We start from the raw sequence: 19,058 nt of genomic DNA on the forward strand, positions 1-19,058 counted from the left end.
ATCCTAGCTTAGAGCAGCTCAGAGCCAAGGCTCAGAATCAACAGACTTTAGCATTTGATATAGCAGCAGATGGAGTCCTTAGATATAGTGGTCGATTGTGTGTTCCAAATGTTGCAGGGCTTCCGCATAGGATTATGGAAGAGGCACATCATTCCCGTTATTCTATTCACCCTGGTTCGACGAAAATGGATATCAAGGATATATATTGGTGGCACGGGATGAAGAAGGACGTTGTTGAGTTTGTGGCACAGTGTCCTAACTGCCAACAGGTGAAGGTTGAGCACCAAAAGCCCTTCGGGCTAGTTCAGGAGATAACCATTCCTTTGTGGAAGTAGGAAGCAATTAATATGAATTTTATTACAGGGTTACCTTGATCGCGTCGCAAGTTTGACTCTATTTGGGTAATTGTTGATAGACTAACAAAATCAGCCCACTTCTTACCAGTCAGGGCTACTTTTACGACCGAAGACTATGCAGGGATCTATATTAAGGAGATTGTTAGGCTACACGATGTCCCAGTATCTATTATCTCTGATAGAGGAACACAATTCACCGCCAACTTCTGGAAGTCCTTCCAAAAAAGACTGGGGACACAGGTTAATCTTAGTACAACCTTTCACCCTCAGATACATAGCCAGGCTGAGCGCACAATTTTGACACTCGAAGATATGTTATGGGCGTGCGCGCTAGACTTCAAGAAACAAAGCTTCCCACCACCGGTGGGAAAGGCAAAGGGAAAGGCAAAGCAACTGCTCCTGCATCACCAAAGGTCAATTTCGACAATGACGGTATTTACGCCACTCACCTCACCACTTCTGAGAGTCAGGGTGAGCACCAGGATCTTCAGGCTACCATTTCTAAGCCTGAAGATAAGCTCTTGTTAGCCTAGAAAGCAGAGTTGAGATCCAAGAGGTTGAATGATCCGTGTAGGATCAGGAATCCCCAGGCCACTACTCCTCCTCCTGTCCCAGACCAGGCTGTGGTCCCAGCACCACCTGCACAGGGTCCTCCTCCCCGGTCTTTGAACAGACTGAAGATTAAAGGATTGAAGACCATTATCGAGGAGAAGAGGTTGTCCACTAATGGGGTAATAGACAGATACCCGGAGATTATGAGCTGCTTAAGGACCCACAAGTTCCAAATATTCACTAGACCCTGTGGCCCTTACATTCCAAATTGGTTCTGGGAATTCTACACTGCCTATAGAGATCTAGTGCCACAAGGGAAGATTAGGCCACCATTTTCAATCCGGTTGATTTTGTGGTTGTCAGGGGCAGGAAAGTTAAAAGTGATAGTGGTGCTATCAATGCAGTCTTGAAATGCTCAGTCAATATAGAGGATGTCTGCCTACACTTGATCAGGACAAAAATACTGGAAAATATGAAATGGTGCTCCTCAGTGGATTGAGGTTGGAGCTCCAATAGAGAAGAATGACATGAATATTGCTACACGGTACTGGTTTGGATTCATTAGTAGCTCCATCATACCTTCACAAAATGAGTCTATCATTCACCACGCGAAGATAGCCTGCCTTGGTTGCTTCGTTGATTGAATAAGGCTAAATTTGGGCATGATCATTGCTCAGGAGATGTCCATAAGGGCCAAGCAGTGCCAAACCTCTCTTCTTTTTCTGGTATTGATCACTGAGATGTGCAGAAGGGCTCGGGTGACTCGGGATGAAAAGAAGGATGTGGAAGTAATTCTCAACTCCTGTAACAATATCTAGTGCATTGAGGCGGAATACTAGAAGGATGAGGCAGAGAAGAAGAAGGCAGCCCCGGTGGATTCCTCCCCGGTTGTGGGTATTGATGCATTACCTACAGATGCAGTATTGCCTACTCCAGCCCATAGGCCTTCACGTACATCTAGTGTTGTTCCTTTTGAGACTCCTAGTTCCTCTACAGCTCCCTTGCCTCTTAGGTCTACTACTGTTGTTGCTACTTCCCAACCCCCGCTCACCAAGGCTGCATTGCTAAGGATGGGTTAACTTTCCCACTCTGCGGATAGGCGTACCTCCAGGCCTGAGGCCATCATCCCTGGAATGATTGACAGGACCCTGAGTGTTGTTGTGACACCCTTTAGCGTGTCTTTTGATGCCCTTGCGACAAGGATAGTGGCATGTGAGCAAAGCCAGGGGGCCACTGATGAGGTGATGGCCCTAAAGGTCACGATTGCTGAGCTGAGAAAGGATGTCGACCAGCCGAAGTCTACGGATATGTCCATGATATTCAGGACTGTGGAGATCCCAAATATGCTTGTTGATAAAGATGTGCCTCCGGCTACTATCGGAGATGAGGTTCGAGTTGAGGAGGTAGCTGCTGCAGAGTCTGAGGCTGAGACTGATGAGGAGCAGCTTGGAGTCGATGAGGAGGCTGCTTATGAGGGTCTTACAGCCGATGAGGAGGCTATGGTGGATTCAGCAGTGCAGATCTCATTGGCAGACACACCATGGCTATCCTAGTGGAGCCAGCAGTGCTGATTTGACTTTGTGCACTGATGCCCAAGCTTAGAGTGTTGCATCGAGCATTGATTCTCCGACAGATGGAGAGACTATGTAGACATGATTTTCTTTACCTCCCTCTCCGTCATTTTTTTTGACTTTGATTATTTTGTTGTATTTGAGGACAACTGCTTTTATTTGTGATGGGGTGAGGTATTTCCATACCTACCTCTTGTGATGATTATTTTTGTTTACATATTGGGTTTTTGTGCTGTAAATTGTGTTTTGACACTGTTTTGTGGATGTTTGAGCTTATGGCTCCTTGTTTTGAATGAAAATGATTTTGAACCATCTTAAAAAAATTGTGCCACCTCTTGTTTTGTGTGAATGTGGTTGTTCTTGTGCAAATTTGAGTATCGGTTATGATCAATACCGATGACTTGATTAGTGCTCTTAATCAAACAAAAATGAATGTGTGGCTACGATGAGGCCAAATGAAGTTGCATAGACAATATGTGAAATTCTTGCATCTCATTATGACTAGCTGATTATCGAATGAGTCTCTTGTGATGAACATTGCACACTAGCGAAAGTGTGGAGTCTTATTTGCTATTGGTACCAATGCCTTGTGAGATGAGCTTACCGTGAAATTTGTGTGATAACACCTAGAATTTGCCCCGTTGGTCCAGTTGACTAAGTGACGCAAACTCTTGAAATGATCTTAGGCAACAATTTTGAAGAGTGAAACGATTTGACAATATACCTCTTTTGTGGCCAACCTTGTGAGTGTGTGAACTTTGTTGAACCCCTTTGAGCCTAGCCCTTTTCTTAGAACAAACTTGAGCAAATGAGACCTCTCTTTATCCATTCACCTATATTCATCATGAACTGTGGTGTGTTTGAATAGCCAACTTAGACCAAAAGCCTAAGTTGGGGGTTTGGTGAAAAGAGAAGGAAAATCAAGAACTGTGAAGAAATCCCCCTTGATCCATGGACTTGAAAAAGATGGAACCCCTCCATTAACAAACAGAGAAAGAAAAGAAGAAAGAAAAAGAAAAAGAATGAAAAAGTGGTGAAATAAAGTTGTGAAAGTTGCCAAAGAAATGGGGTGTCCGGTAATCCATGAAAAGTGAATAATGGGGTGAATTTTGAGCATGAATAAAAATGCTGAAGAAAATGAAGGAAAGTTTTTCATATCACATTTCAAGAGGATAGAAGCCACTGAGCCTAAATGATCATACCTTTACACTCAGCCCCGTTACAAACCTTGAAAAGACCTTTTTAATCTTGAGTGAGCTGAAACAAATGTTGGCTGAAAAATAAGGGCAAACCTATGGGTAAAGTCATGCATGTGTTCATCTTTTTGAGTGCGAGAGTTGTTTGTGATTCTGGAACTATAAATTGTTGAAAAATTGTGTGTGAATATGGAATCATCTTTGTGTGAGGGCATTTGAGTACCTTTGTTGAGCTTGAATTTGCATTTGAAGCAAGTACTGTGAACTTGAGAGTCTTTGATAATGGTGAGTCACAACTTGAATCTTTGAGTGCACAATTGATCCTTGTTTAAGTAAGTTGAGTTTGTTGTGTGCATTCGTAATTGAGTCTTTTGTAGCAATGTTTGAGACATCCTTTTTGAACTGTTGAACTTGAGTTTTACTTGAGGACAAAGCAAAAGTTTAAGTTGAGGGTGTTGATGAGTCTGAGATTTGGACTCATTTAGGACCTGATTTGTATAGGTTTAGTGTCCTCAAATGCTTATTTTGTTCCAATAACTGATGTAAAAACCCTTGATTTTCAGGATTATGGATTGAGGAACAAAGCAAGGACACTAAGTTGAAAAAGAAACAAAGCGAGCTGAAAGAATGAAGAAAAGAAAACCTGGTGATCGCCAAGTCCATTTGGTGAGTCACTAAATGGCCATTTGATGGCCTAAAGTTCTAGTGTGCCAAGCCCTGACGGAAGAAGTCCAGTTGGTGAGAGAAAGGAGTAGTCGGTGAATCGTCGAGTGGTTCCGCGATGCAGTGTTGGATCGCCCAAAGTTACTGACCTTGAGGATTCTGAATGCCAAAGGAGAAGGGCGATTGAAGTGATCAAAGGGCGGATCGACGAGTGGTTCGGCAAGCCCGACTTACTCGATGAGTAACTCTTCGCAGCACATTTTCATCAACTATAAATACATTTTTGAACATTTATTTTCATATAGGAGACAATCTCTTTTTTATATTTTGAGAGTGTTGAATTGAGAGGAAGTTTTCTCTAGTTTTTCCTAAGCCTTGAAGAATTGAAGTTTTAAACTTTTGAGAAATTGAAAGTGGGTCTTTGAATTCTTCGAATTGGAACATTGTAAAGACGAAATCAATCTTACCCTGTTGATAGAAACTCAATTTGGTAACGATTTTTATCTTTTTATAATGTCTAGTTAAAACCCAATTCTTGTGATGTTATTATATGATTATGGGCTGATTTAGCTTATGGGTGTTGCTAATTGTTAGTTTAATTGCTATTTAAAAGTGAGTTCAATCATTTATTGTGGGTTAATTTAAGAATTGCAGTTACAAATGCAATTCTACCTTTGTGTTCTTGGCTTGCGAGAGAGAGAGTTTTTAGAACTAAGGTGTTTGATTGATGGTTTGTGGGTATTGGGTTGACCTAGGTTCAGCTCTAGAGAGTGAATCCTAAACACTTTTCCACACATTCAGCTCGAGAGAGTGAATGGACTAAGGTGTGGGTTGTTCTTATTTTGTATGCTTGTTGATGTTCGAGAGAAATCAACTTGATTCGGGGTAAATTGTTCGAGAGAAAGTTTATCTCCTCTGTAGCCTAGCTTACTCACTGATAATTAGCCATTTTCTAACAGTTGCACTCACTCATTTGTCTATAATAGCCTATAATCGGATCACATCCCAAGAACCCGTCTCATTATTGTTAGTTCGTATTGTTTGTTGTTGGTGTAGTTGATAATTTCAAAACCAAAACCCCCTCATTTGACATTCGTGTCACCCCCTGATTTGAAAGATGTTTTTAATCGTAAATTTTTATTCCTATGACTAACTCAAGCATATTATTACTTCTCTATTGAATCTTAAACACGTACCACTCCCTGTGGGATTTCACCCTAACTCATTTAGTTAGGTTATATACTGATTAAGGAGCATTGACGCTTAGAATTGGATGAAGTGTCTTTGATAATGTTACTCAAATCAACATGCAATTGACCAAGCTAATTATAATATAAAGTTTTATAACACATAAGTCATAAAATCATGGTCAATGCAAGCTAACTTCATCTTTAAAACCTTTGAACACATGTGAGATACTTCTTGAACTAACCTTAGTTCATAATTACTTGTGGGGATAATTAGCCTTAACCGACATGAGATCATGTGATCTATAACATGATCACCCGATGTCTCCCACACCGTAAGGGTTGTTCTACTTGCGTAAGGTAGAACCAAGAACATCTAGCTTCAGTGGATCCACTAGCTAATCAACCTATAAGGGCACCTAGTTTATGGGATAAGGAGATTGCTACTAGAAATCAGCCTCTACTACAGAGGAGCTTATATCACATTAGATTACTTTGGAAACCCGACCTCTACTATGGGAAAGCTTCCATCTCATTATCAATATCCACTCGGTGCTAAGCATGAATTCCCACGGAATAGTCCTTTCTTACTTGACTTTATTACTCATGAAAAGGTGTCCTTGGACAACCAATCCAAGTTATTTCAATAGGATAGCTCTTACCCTTGATTCATTTAGGTGAGAAAGCCTTTCAACCTAAGATCCTTTCTATGTGAGAAAACCTTTTCACATCATGCTAGTTATGTGTTATGACAATGCCCTTTCAACAACACAACAACAACATCATTGGTACTTTACTCTCAAAGCACCCTTAATACATTAGCATAAATCTCATAATCAAAGCATAAGTCCATCATTTACCTCTTGAGGTCAAAACCCACTTTTAATCATAAATTCTTCGAAAACATGGGTTAGATATGGATTTCATCATAAATACATGTAAAACTAGTAATACATGCTCAATTTCATAAAACACTTGCTTTATACTCAAAATCCCTTATCATATGATTCACAACTTGAAAACATAGGAATTACATAGGTTCGGGGAATTCATCATAAAAGCATTGCAATTCATCAATTCATGCATATAAGATCATAATTCATTCATTAAAATCAATAATGAAAGGAACCCGTGCTAATTGAGGAAAGCCATAACTAAATTGGGGAATTCTACCATTTGAAATAGAGGAATTTGAAAACTTCGTGGATGAAAACTATCATACCTTCACTCCAAATGCTCGCCTTCAATGGAGGAATTGGAACCTTAGCTTGAAAACCCAAGGTGAATCCTTCTTCTTCTTCTTCATGTTCTAGAGAGAGAAAATTTGAGAGGAATTTGGTTTCTTTTTGTGAAATTGGAAGAATGAAGTAAATGGGGGTGAATTTGGGGTTATAAAGGCTTATTTAGGGGTTCGACACAAAGACAAAACGACATAGTATTGAAACGAATTAATTACGAAAAGACCTAACTAATCCTGAAATAATAACTGTTAGCTACCACCGATAGACCGTGGTCTAACCCACGGACCATCCTGGTGGACCATCGTTTGTGGTCAGATACTTGATCTTTAGGGTTCGAACCACGGACCTCCAACCACGAACCGTGGTTTGACCAACAGTATGTTGGTCAGGTCATGGTTCTGGACCCTCAGAACTCTTTTAGGTAGGTCAACCACGGACCACACCTACGGTCCACGGTCCCATCCAAGGGCCGTGGGTGATTGACGTGGTTTGACACCTGCAATATCCGAAAATCTGCAATTTTTGGTCTTTTGAATATAGGGTGTTACAATATCTCCCCTTTGGGACCATTCATCCTCGAATGAGATTCAAACTGGCTCTAAAAGCTTAGGAGAGGAACTAACAACAGAACCTAATGATGCAATGCATGAAACCAAGGAGAATCTATCGACTCAAGCTAGGACGTTCTCTCAACACCAAAAAAGGGTGAAACTAACTCTATCAACCCATTATGGATGCAATGCACATAAATAAGGAAGAAACATCAACTCCAAGCTCACGAAATTCAAATGCATTATAAGGAAGTAGGAACTACATCTATCAACCCAATATGCATGAATTTTCAAAATTTCTCATGTTCAAGGAGGAACTAACTTCTCCAAGCTAAAGCATGCTCAACACAACCTCGTGGAGCTCATATGCAATTTACTCTCGAAAAGCATAGGTAAATCATGTTCATCAATTCAACTCATGAAATCTATAGGCAACTCATACTTAATGTGCAACAACATGAGGAAAATCAAGCATGTAAATCAAAACACACTTATTCATGAACATGCAAAATATAAGGAAATCATGGAAACACATATAAACACATGACACCTAAACAAAGGTCAAATCAAGAGGAACTCATTACCTTAAGCTAGAGTAGGAGTACAAGGAAAAAGATGAGGATATCGGGACATCATATCGGCCTCGGCCTCCCAAGTAGCACCCTCAACTAATTGGTTCCTCCACAAGACTTTCACGGAAGCTACCTCTTTACTTCTTAACTTGCCGACCTAAAATCTCAACTGGAACTTCCTCATAAGAAAGACTCTCATCAACTCCCAACCTGTCACGACCCCGGGGTACACCCTAGACGTAACATGGCGTACAAGAACCCGAGAGGCCTCATACAAGCCACTTAGCATATCATAACATAATGTAATAGAAAATGGTACGAATATTTTTTAAAAATCCATACAATCAATTTTTTTTATAAATTGAAGCGGAAGTCTTTAATACTTGTCTCAAACCATCTAAAACACTAATAGTCTTTGGGACGTAGCCCATACAACAATTCTAACATAAAATGAAAGACATAAAGGAAAGGTGATAAAATCCTCAATGCTATGAGGATTCACCAAGTCTTCGCTCCTTTCTCTACTATGAATCTAGCCACGGGGATGGAAGTCAATGTCGTCGGACCCTACATTTGATAAGAATGTAGGCAAGAGTATGTGTTAGTACAAACATGTACTAAATATGATGGCTAGCATAAATCATCAACATAAGCATAATAAAGGCATTAGTCAACATAAGACATATAACATAATCATAAGAGATAACAACATATTCATAAGCATAGTCAATACTTAGATTATCATAACATAAGAAGAACACCTCATAAGTAACCTCAAAGTATACTTAATCAAGGCATGGATAAGACCCCATAATCTCACCCATGTTAAGTACACTACCTTGGGCCATCATTTATGTTCATCATCTTTTGTTCTCATACTTAGCTTATTTCTTATACACAGGGGAACACTCACCTCTAGTCAAACATATCAAGAAAGGCAACTCTAGCAACAATCCAAGCTAAGCATACATCATATAAGCAATTCTCATATTAAAACATACTTACGATACTTTTTTTAAGTAACCTTGATTCATCATAACCATGCTACTTTGATTAGGGACTTGTCCCTCTTTAGCTATCTCTACTATACATGGAAAAAAACTTTTTTACTAGTCCAACACAAACATTACTCATGAATGGTTACGATTTACCAATTCAAGGCTATCAAGGGAAAGTACCTCATTATACTAGACCAATATATCATGGAAGGCATACTCTCATGCAAGTCCAAGCTACTCAAGGAATGGTACTATTGCTCAATCCAAGCTACCACTGAAATGGTTTAGCCTTACCAAGTCATGCTATCATTCAAACATTCTATTATGCTAGTTCAAGCTAACCTTAGGAAAGGTACAATTTCTCAATCAAAGGCTATCCATGAGATCTTCTACTCAAGCTACCATGCATGGTTTTTTCTTACCAAGTCAAGCTTTAAAGACACGGGGATTCACCTCCATATCATTTCATAAGGGTCATGGGTACTTGCCTCCATGTCCATTCATCATAATGAGAACGTGAGAAATCACCTCTTGTTCAATCCTATGGAGTATGGGAAATCACCTCATATCCTTTACATATGGAGGTCAAGGGTAGTCGCCTCTAGCCTCATAGTTCATTTAGGATTTTAGTCTAGATTCATTTTAGGTGAGCAAGCCTTTCAACCTATAATCATGCTACGTGAGAAAACCTTTCACATTCTACATCCGAACATTCAATATATAGATCATAAGGTAGACTTATGTGGGTAAAGTCCTTCCAGAAAAATTATATATAATAGCCCACCATTACCATATAAGCTTCACCCTCAAAGCATTAACATTCATAATTCATCATATTAGCTTTACTCTCAAAGTCTTAGTAAACAACATTCATAACTACATGCCTTACTCTCAAAGCAATACTTCTTACAATCATCACATATGCCTAAATCTCAAGACATTCTAATCACATGCTTCATTCTTTAAGCAATTCTAATCATATATCATCATATAGGCTCCATCTCAAGCACTACTAATCATGATTCATCATGTATACTTTAATCTAATTCAATTCATGCCTATATGTTTTACTCTCAAGCAATCTACTATACATATCATCAATCCTAGAAGATAATCTATAAATCCTCTATTTCCCCTTTCATGGCATAAACCCATCTATATCAAATTCATCTTAGAATCATAGGTTAAGCATGGATACATGTATAATCATACTAAAAACATGGAATTACATCATAAACAATCAAAAAAATCCCTATTCCACTCAATTGGATCATAACCCGTAACATTAGAAGAAACCCCAAATTGACTTGGGAATTCTTCTTCTAAATTGGGGAAATCATGGAGCTCCATGGATGAATAAGCCACAATACCTTGATTACAAAGCCCACAAAGCTTGAAGATTGGATACTTGACTTGAACTAGCTTGATTTCTCTTTTTCTTCTTCAACTTTCTAAAGAGATAATATTTGAGAGGGGTTTGGGTTTTCTTTTGAGATTTGAGTGAATGACTTAGAATTAAGGCTGGCAATTGGACAGGACCGGATCAACAGGACCAGTTTTATCAGAACCGCGACACGTTACCCGATTTATTTACCGGAACCGGATCTTACCGGAATCGGTTTTACCGGAAATTCCCAAAGGTTCCACCCGGTCCCTTAGTTACCGGATAGGAACCGGTTTGGACCGGACCGAAACCGGTTCTTACTGGATCATTGTGTACCGGTATTTTTTTTATCTAACTTTAATTATTATATAATATTATATTATTAAAAACCTTCAATTTAAAACTTTCAACTTTAAAGTTTCAATTGAATTTAAGTTTAAACTTTAAAGTTTAAAATTGACTTTAAACTTCAAAGTTTAAAGTTTATATTGAAAATTTGAATTTAAAGTTTAAAATTGACTTCAAAGTTTAAAGTTTAAAGTTTAAAGTTTATATTGAATTTAAAGTTTAAACCTTAAAATTCAATTTTATATTAAAGTTTAAACTAATATTAAAATAATTGAAAATTAAATTTGTAAAATTCCTTGGATAGTTGGATTAAATATAAAAGACTATTTTAAAAGAAAATCAAGGCGAATAGCCGTATATTTATTCAAATAAATAAATTGTACAATACAAATATTAGAAAGAGACAAAGAGTACATAATTTAGGTATTGAATATTAATTATTGTACTAAGTACTAACTACTAACAATTGAAACTTTTTTTAAAATATTTTCGTAACTTTTGTATCATTTCAAAAGAAGTATTTTTTGGAACTTGTATTTGTCATTCTTCTTCCATTGCTTCCATGTCATCATCACTATTATCACCAAATATTTCATCTATTTCATCTTCTATTTGGCTATTTAATTGTGGTACTCCGGTATTTCTTCTTTCGGCAATTGACTCAATCTCGAAACAACACCGATATTTCCAAACTATCCTTTGTTAATGAATATCGATGATCTCCAATCATAAATCTCACCGCACTAAAGGCTTGCTCCGAAGCGACAGATGATGCTTGAATCGCTAGCACATCTCGAACAATCCTAGCAAGGGTCGGAAATTGATTTTCACGATTCTTCCACCATACTAATATTGGAGCTCGAAGTTGTCCTTCTTCATGCCTAATCTTTTCCCGTGCCTGATTGAAATATAAATCAAAATCATTATTAGTAGATGATTCAGACTCAAGATAATCATCCATCCAATCATCCGTATCATCACTTCTAGGCCTACAAGATGGAGGTTCAACTATTGGAATATTTTTTTCCATAGATTTATATGTATTATATAACTCTCTAGCTTTTATATATATGCTACTTTTACAATCTTCAACACTAGGAGTTTCATCATCTTTAATTTCTAAATTTGCATAAATCTTTTCAACCATTCTTTCAACACCTTTCAATTTGTAATTTGGGTTGAAAGTAGTAGCAGTCAAATAGATTTGAGGAATAGGGAAAAAATATTTTTTGAATTTTTCAATCATAAAAGCAAGGGAATCTTCAAATCGATCTTTTCCTTTATATTTTACAAATTCAGATGAAATAGCACAAATATTTACTAAAACAGAAGAAATAGTTGGATAATATTGACCAAAAGCAGCATTTGTTGCTTTATAAAAAACACTTAAAAATTCAATAAGTTCTTTTGTATTTTCCCAATCTTCATAGCCAATTCTCAAATTCGGGTCCGCATTATGAGCATTAAAAACAAATTGTACCGGCTCTTGATAAATATAAGAAACTTGAAGCATTTCAAATAAAGATTCCATCTAGTGCATACTTCTTCTGGAACTTTTCTATATTCAAGTCCACATTCTTTACAACGATTTTTAAATTCTGTAATTCTAGCTTTTATTTTAGCTTTAAAAATCCAATTACAAGCAAGTCTAATTTTTTCACAAGAAATTCCAAATTGAGAAATACCATCTTTTACTATCAAATTATACACATGTGCGACACACTTAATATGAAAAGAATCATTATCAATTGGGCAAAGTCTACATTTTAAATAATCAATTGCTTTTAAATTATTAGAAGCATTATCTAAAGTGACACTCATTATTTTATCACATATTCCATAAAATTGTAAAATAGAGCTTATTTTTGTTGCTATATAAGAACTGGTTTTAGTTTCTTCAACATATTTATATCCTAATATCCGTTTTTTCATGTTCCATTCATGGTCAATCCAATGGGCAGTAACTGTAAAATAATCATTACCATAGGACTACGTCCCATATCAGAAGCAATAGATAATCTACCATCATAATAAACAAATAAACAACGAAGAAAATGACAATATTCTTTTTGATATTTAAAAAGATCACTTTTAATTGTACTTCTTGGAATACATTCATAATCTGGGTTATACAATTTCCGAATATACTGAATAAAACCAGGATGTGAAGGAAATGAAAAAGGCAAATCACAAACAGCAACCACTTTAGCTAATTCTCTATGATCTTTTTCTTTACTATATGTGCGGTGTGTGCTTCGGCTAGCCGGGTTAGTCATATTTAATACACTTTGAACCATATTAGAACCTCCAACTCCCATAGAATTTTCAGGTATGGGTATTCCACTTCTATTAGCCCTTTCTATATCATCAAGGCGAGCAAATTCTTTATTACACTTTCTCAAATGTGTTCTTAGTCTTCCCGTTCCCCCTTGTGTACCCGTAGTCACATGTTTCATGGTCAATTTACATTTTGTGCAAGTAACAGTAATTTTTTCTTCATTTTGTACCAAAAATTTCCATACTAATGATCTTTTAACACATACAAAGGCCTTTGAAAAAGTAGGTAATGAGGGGACTTCATCTTGTTCCGGTAATTCGGTAGCCGGACTAGTAGGAGTAGGGGTCTCATCATCTTCGTCATTTATTTCTACTTCCTCATCTAATTCTTCCTTAAAATTAGTAAAACATCTATTTAAAGTCTCATGATCTACTATAATTTTGGAATTAAATTCAATAGGTCGTGAGTCTCGTGTAAAAGAAGTTTCATCAACATGAGTATAATCATTAGTATTAATTCTAAATCTAGGTGCCAAATTTTTAGAACTAGAACTACTTCCTCCTCCTCCCCTATTATTTTTTCTTTCCGACATTGGTCTTTTACCACTATTTCTTTCCAAATTCATGTTCAAGTTTAAAATAATTAAATATTATGAAAAACAAGCAAGATAATATAACAAAATAAAATAAAATAACTTAATTAATAAACAAATAAAAAATTAAAGTTGGAACGAATGTACCGAACGTCTACGTAAAAGTAGACGTATAACCAAAGCCGGAATTGAGAGATGCCAATTGAAGCTTCCGATTTACTTCAAATAAATCTCCAAAATCCGAACTCCAAGTCAATATCACAAAATAATAATTATGAATTTATGAGAGATTGAAAATTAAGAGATTTTATAAGATGTTAATGAAATAGTTTGTGAATTTGTGATTTAAATGAAGAAATATGGGTATATTTATAGTGTTAAGGGGTTAGAGAGGGGTGTGGGCTGTTTTGAGCCATTTAGGTCCCCAGCCCAACGGCTATATAACGTTCAACTTTTTAAAATAAAAATTGATTAATTTACCGTTGAACCGGATCAACCGGTCCGGTTCTGGACCGAAACTGATTCTTACCGAACCAGATCAACCGGATAAAAAACCGGGTTCCATTTCGGTACCGGTTCCGATACCTATAAGACCTGTTCCTTACCGGTTCAACCGGTACCGGACTTACCGGTACGGGAACCAGACCGGGCTAAAACCAGTCCAATTGCCACCCTTACTTAGAATGACTTCATTTAGGGGTCTAAAATCTTTATATATGTGGTCTAGGTTAGGTTAAACTGACACCACTTAATTCTAATTAAAATTGGAAAGTCCCAAAGTGCCCCTAAACTAACCGCCTTAACTGCCTAACAATTCCCAACCATAAGACCACGTTGACGGGCCATGGATGGACCCACGGTCCGTCCTGGTCAACCATGGTTTGGGTTCTGGGAGTTGATAAAATGGGGCTTGGACCTACGACCCCCAACCATGAGGCGTGGGCCCATCCACGAGGCATGGGTCCTATCGTGGTTATTGCCTTAGGTAGATTTTCTTGGATCCAACCACGGGGAATGGTTGGCCCTAGTGGGTGCCACCTGGAAATTCTAACATTTTCTAAGCATTTCCCTTAAGGCTATACGGTGTTACACAACCTTTCTAAGGAAATTATGGATGTCGAATCACCAACACAATTCTTCAACATAGAGACGTGGAAAACTGGATGCACCGATGCCAACTCATTTGGCAAATCTAACTCATAAGCAACCTTACCCACATGTCTCAAAATCTAATATGGGCCTACATATCAGGGACTAAGCTTCCCTTTCTTACCAAACCTCATTACACCCTTCATAGGTGAAATTTTAGAGTAAACCCAACAATGAAGGTCAAATTCAAGATCCATTCTTCTCACATCGGCATAAGACTTTTGCCGACTTATAGCTGTTTTCAACCTCTCTCTAATAAGTTAACTTTATCTATGGACTCATGTACCAATTCGGGACCTATTAGGGCAACTTCACCCACCTCAAACCAACCCATGGGAGATTTGCACCTCCTACCATATAGGGCCTCAAATGGAGCCATATAAATACTCGAGTGATAGCTATTATTATAGGCAAACTCAATCAATGGCAAATGGTTGTCCCAATTACCCTTGAAAGCAATCACACAAGCCTTCTACATATCTTCCAAAGTATAAATAGTATGCTCCGCTTGCCTATCGGTTTAGGGATGAAAAGTCATGCTAAGCTTAACATTAGTGCCAAGACCCTTTTGGAAAGACTTCCAAAACTAGGAAGTGAATTAGGTACCACGATCAGAAATAATAGATAAGGTCACTCCATGCAACCTTACCATTTCTATCAAGCATAACTTCGCATAGTCCTCCGCCGAATAGGAAACCTTGACGGGAAGAAATGTATCGATTTCATCATCCGATCTACTATCACCCAAATAGAGTCATGTTATCGCCGAGTGCGAGGCAAATCAACAATAAAGTCCATATTCAAGTCTTCCCACTTCCAGGTAGGAATGTTAATATCTTGGAGGAAATCTCCCGGTTTTTGGTGCTCAACCTTCAATTGTTGGCAATTTGGACATTTAGCCACAAATCTCGTAATATCTTTCTTCATCCCATTCCACTAATACCCTTCCCGTAAATCACGATATATCTTGGTGGCTCCCGAGTGAATGGAATACCACAAACTATGGGCTTCAGCCAAGATCTGTTCCCTCAAATCATTTACGTTTAGAACACACAAACGACCTTGGTATCTAAGTACCCCATCTACCCCTTGGGAGAAAGCCTCAACGGATTTCTTAAGTGTTGTATCTTTCGACTCTACCAAAATTAGATCAAGACCTTGTTTAGCTTTCACATCTGCTACAAAAGACAATTCAGACCCATTGTGAACCATAATACCACCCCTGGTGGAGTCCACCAATTGAACACCTAATTAAGCCAATCTATGAACATCTCAAACCAACTCTTTCTTTTTTTCTTCAATATGAACAACACTACCCATAGATAACCGACTAAGAGCATCCGCTACCACGTTAGCTTTAACGGGGTGATAAAGAACACTCATGTCATAATCATTTAATAACTCAAGCTACCTTTTTTGGCGAAGATTCAAATCCTTTTGATTAAATACATATTAAAAACTCTTGTGGTCGGTAAACACATCTACATGCACACCATACAAATAATGCCTCCATATCTTTAAGGCAAAAACAACCGCCGCTAGTTCAAGGTCATGGTAGGATAATTTTTCTCATGAACTTTAAGGTGCCTTGAGGCATAGGCAATCACTTTCCCATTTTGCATAAGAACACACCCTAACCTAATTCTTGAAGCATCACAATAAACCACAAAACCATTCGTCCCTTCCGGTAAGGTCAACACCAGGGCGAAAGTAAGTCTATCTTTCAACTCTTGAAAACTCTTCTCATATAATTCAGACCATATGAACTTAGCCTTCTTTTGAGTCAAAGTCATCAAAGGAGATGAAATAGAAGAAAACCTCTCAACAAACCTTCTATAATAACCGGCTAAACCCAAGAAACTTTTAATATTCGAATGAGTTAGAGGTCTAGGCCAACTCTTTACTGCATCCTTCTTTTTAGGATCTACTTCAATACCTTACTTGAGACTATATGACAAAGGAAAGCTACGGATCTCAAACAAAATTCACATTTACTAAACTTTGCAAAAAGTTGTTGGTCCTTAAGAACTTGCAAAACGATTCTCAAATGATCAGTATGCTCATTCTCACTCCTTGATTAGATCAAAATATCATCGATAAGCACGATCACAAACATGTTTATGTATTGCCTAAACATTATATTCATCAAGTCTGCAAACGTCGTCGGAGCATTAGTTAAACAAAACGACATTACTAGGAACTCATAATGACCATACCAAGTTTGGAAAGCCATCTTCGGAATGTCATTTTCTCTCACCCTCAATTGTTGATAGCCCAATCGAAGATTAATCTTAGAGAAATAACTTGCCCCTTGAAGTTGGTCAAATAAATCATTTATCCTTGGAAGAGGATATTTATTCTTAATAGTCAGCTTGTTCAACTCACGATAGTCTATACACATACGAAGAGAACCATCCTTTTTTTAACGAACAAAACCGGAGCACCCCATAGAGAGATACTCGATCGGATGAAACCATTGTCTAACATATCCTTCAATTGATCTTTAAACTCCTTCATTTCTACCGGAGCCATACGGTAAGGAGGAATAGAAATAGGTTGCGTATTCGGGAGAATGTCAATACCAAAGTCTATTTCCTGCTTGGGAAGAATATCGGGTAAGTCATCTCGAAACACTTCCGGACACTTATTTACAATAGGGAACGACTCAAGAGAATAGGTTTCAGAAGAGCTTATAAGCGGTTTTGCTTAGGAGCATTGAACCCAAACCACTAGAGGTTGCTTGCTTGCCCTCTCTCCCTTTAGTCGTAATCATCGAGAAATTCCTCATTTTGTGACCATTTTTTCCACAACCATTTGTGCCGGCTAGGCACTTACCATCGTGATTCTTTCCACAATTAGTACAAGTAGACCTAGACAATGAAGATCCACTATCATTACCTCCTTGAGGCTTAGGGTTAGACACCCTATCTTGGTTGAACTTTGGAAGAGCATTAGAGAAATCTCGGCCAGAAAACTTTTGACAGAATCTAGGACGACCTTACCCATCGGACCTTGAATGAGAGAAATTACCATCACTAGTCTTTGCCCTTTTTACCTCTCTAGATTTTTCCTTAAGTTTCCTCCTTAATTTGTTGTACATGTACCATGAGACGAGAGATATCCATGTCATGGATGAGCATGGTTGTTCGACACTCTTTACCCACCATTTAGGACACCTCTGAAATGAACTTACTCATTCTAGCCCTTGAATCCGCAACCATTGTTGGAGCATATTTCGACAATTGAGTGAACTTTAGAGAATACTCCCTCGCACTCATACTCCCTTGCCGGAGGTTAATGAACTCGATCACCTTGGCTTCCCTCATCTCGTGGGGAAAGAATCTATCAAGAAAAGTGGCTTTGAGCTTCTCCCAATCAAGAGGACCCGCATATTTCGGTCTCCTTTCTTTCCATTGATTATACCATATTTGTGCCACTCCCTTTAGTTGATAAGCGGTCAACTCCAATTTCTCTACCGGCGTAACTCCCATGATCATCAAAATCTTATAGACCTCATCGATAAACTCTTGAGGATCTTCCTCAACTTTGCAACCATGAAACTCCGAAGGGTTCATCCTTGTGAAGTCCCTCACCCTAGAATCTGTCGTACCGACATTTGGGTTCACGGGAACCACAGCCTTCCTATTCGCTTGGTCTGTCACCGCTTGAGCCAACACTTGGAAAGCGGCCCTAAACTCCGCATTGGACACTTGTTCGGCCAAAGGATAGATCGAAACTTGAGGAGCTTGGGGAAGAGCTTCTTGTTCCTCATTCTCCCTCACATAAGCTCTTCGGGTAGACATATCCTGAAGAACATAGGATAAGGATTAGGAGAGAGACTTTATAGAGTTAAACTCTATCGCACGACTTAAGAGTAAAGAAAGAAATGCAGTTTCCTACTCATCTTGTAGCCTGTTATTCATAAATGTAGCACGCTTCACACTTATGAACAAGACTCTACTAGACGTGGATTATGAGACATCCTAGGACCATTCTAAACCTTGTGCTCTGATACCATGTTTGTCACAACTTAGGGGTACCCCCTAGATGTAACAAGGACACCATACAAGCCACTTAGCTCTCATAACATAAGAAATAGAACAATAAGAGTAAAACAATAGTCCAAGTCTAAATCATTTTATAAAATGAAAAGCGGAAGTATAAACTCATGTCTCATCATAGCCATCTAATACAATCGAATGAAATTTGGGCCTAGCTCTTCATCATGTTGAAAAGTGAAATACAAGAAAGAAACTAAACAATAAGAGTCCATCCTCAAACTATGAGGACTCACCAAAGCTCAGGAATCAATCAAATCACCAACTAGCCACGATACTCGGAAACCTATCTATCGGACCCTACATTTGGGGAAAATGTAGGCAAGAGTATGCATTAGTACAAAACAATATACCAAGTATGA

The 19,058-nt window shown here is 38.1% G+C and overlaps 1 protein-coding gene across 1 annotated transcript; it reads left to right on the plus strand.

Annotated features, from left to right (window-relative positions):
- The first annotated feature begins 2,041 nt into the window (after positions 1–2,041).
- Positions 2,042–2,461, plus strand: LOC125830719 (uncharacterized). The gene has a single exon (XM_049509891.1). It carries the CDS (start codon positions 2,042–2,044, stop codon positions 2,459–2,461), a length of 420 nt encoding a protein of 139 aa, XP_049365848.1.
- Positions 2,462–19,058: the final 16,597 nt, after the last annotated feature.

The sequence above is a fragment of the Solanum verrucosum genome, unplaced genomic scaffold (assembly GCF_900185275.1).
Source record: "Solanum verrucosum unplaced genomic scaffold, falcon-dt-bn FXZP01000154.1, whole genome shotgun sequence".
NCBI lineage: Eukaryota > Viridiplantae > Streptophyta > Magnoliopsida > Solanales > Solanaceae > Solanum > Solanum verrucosum.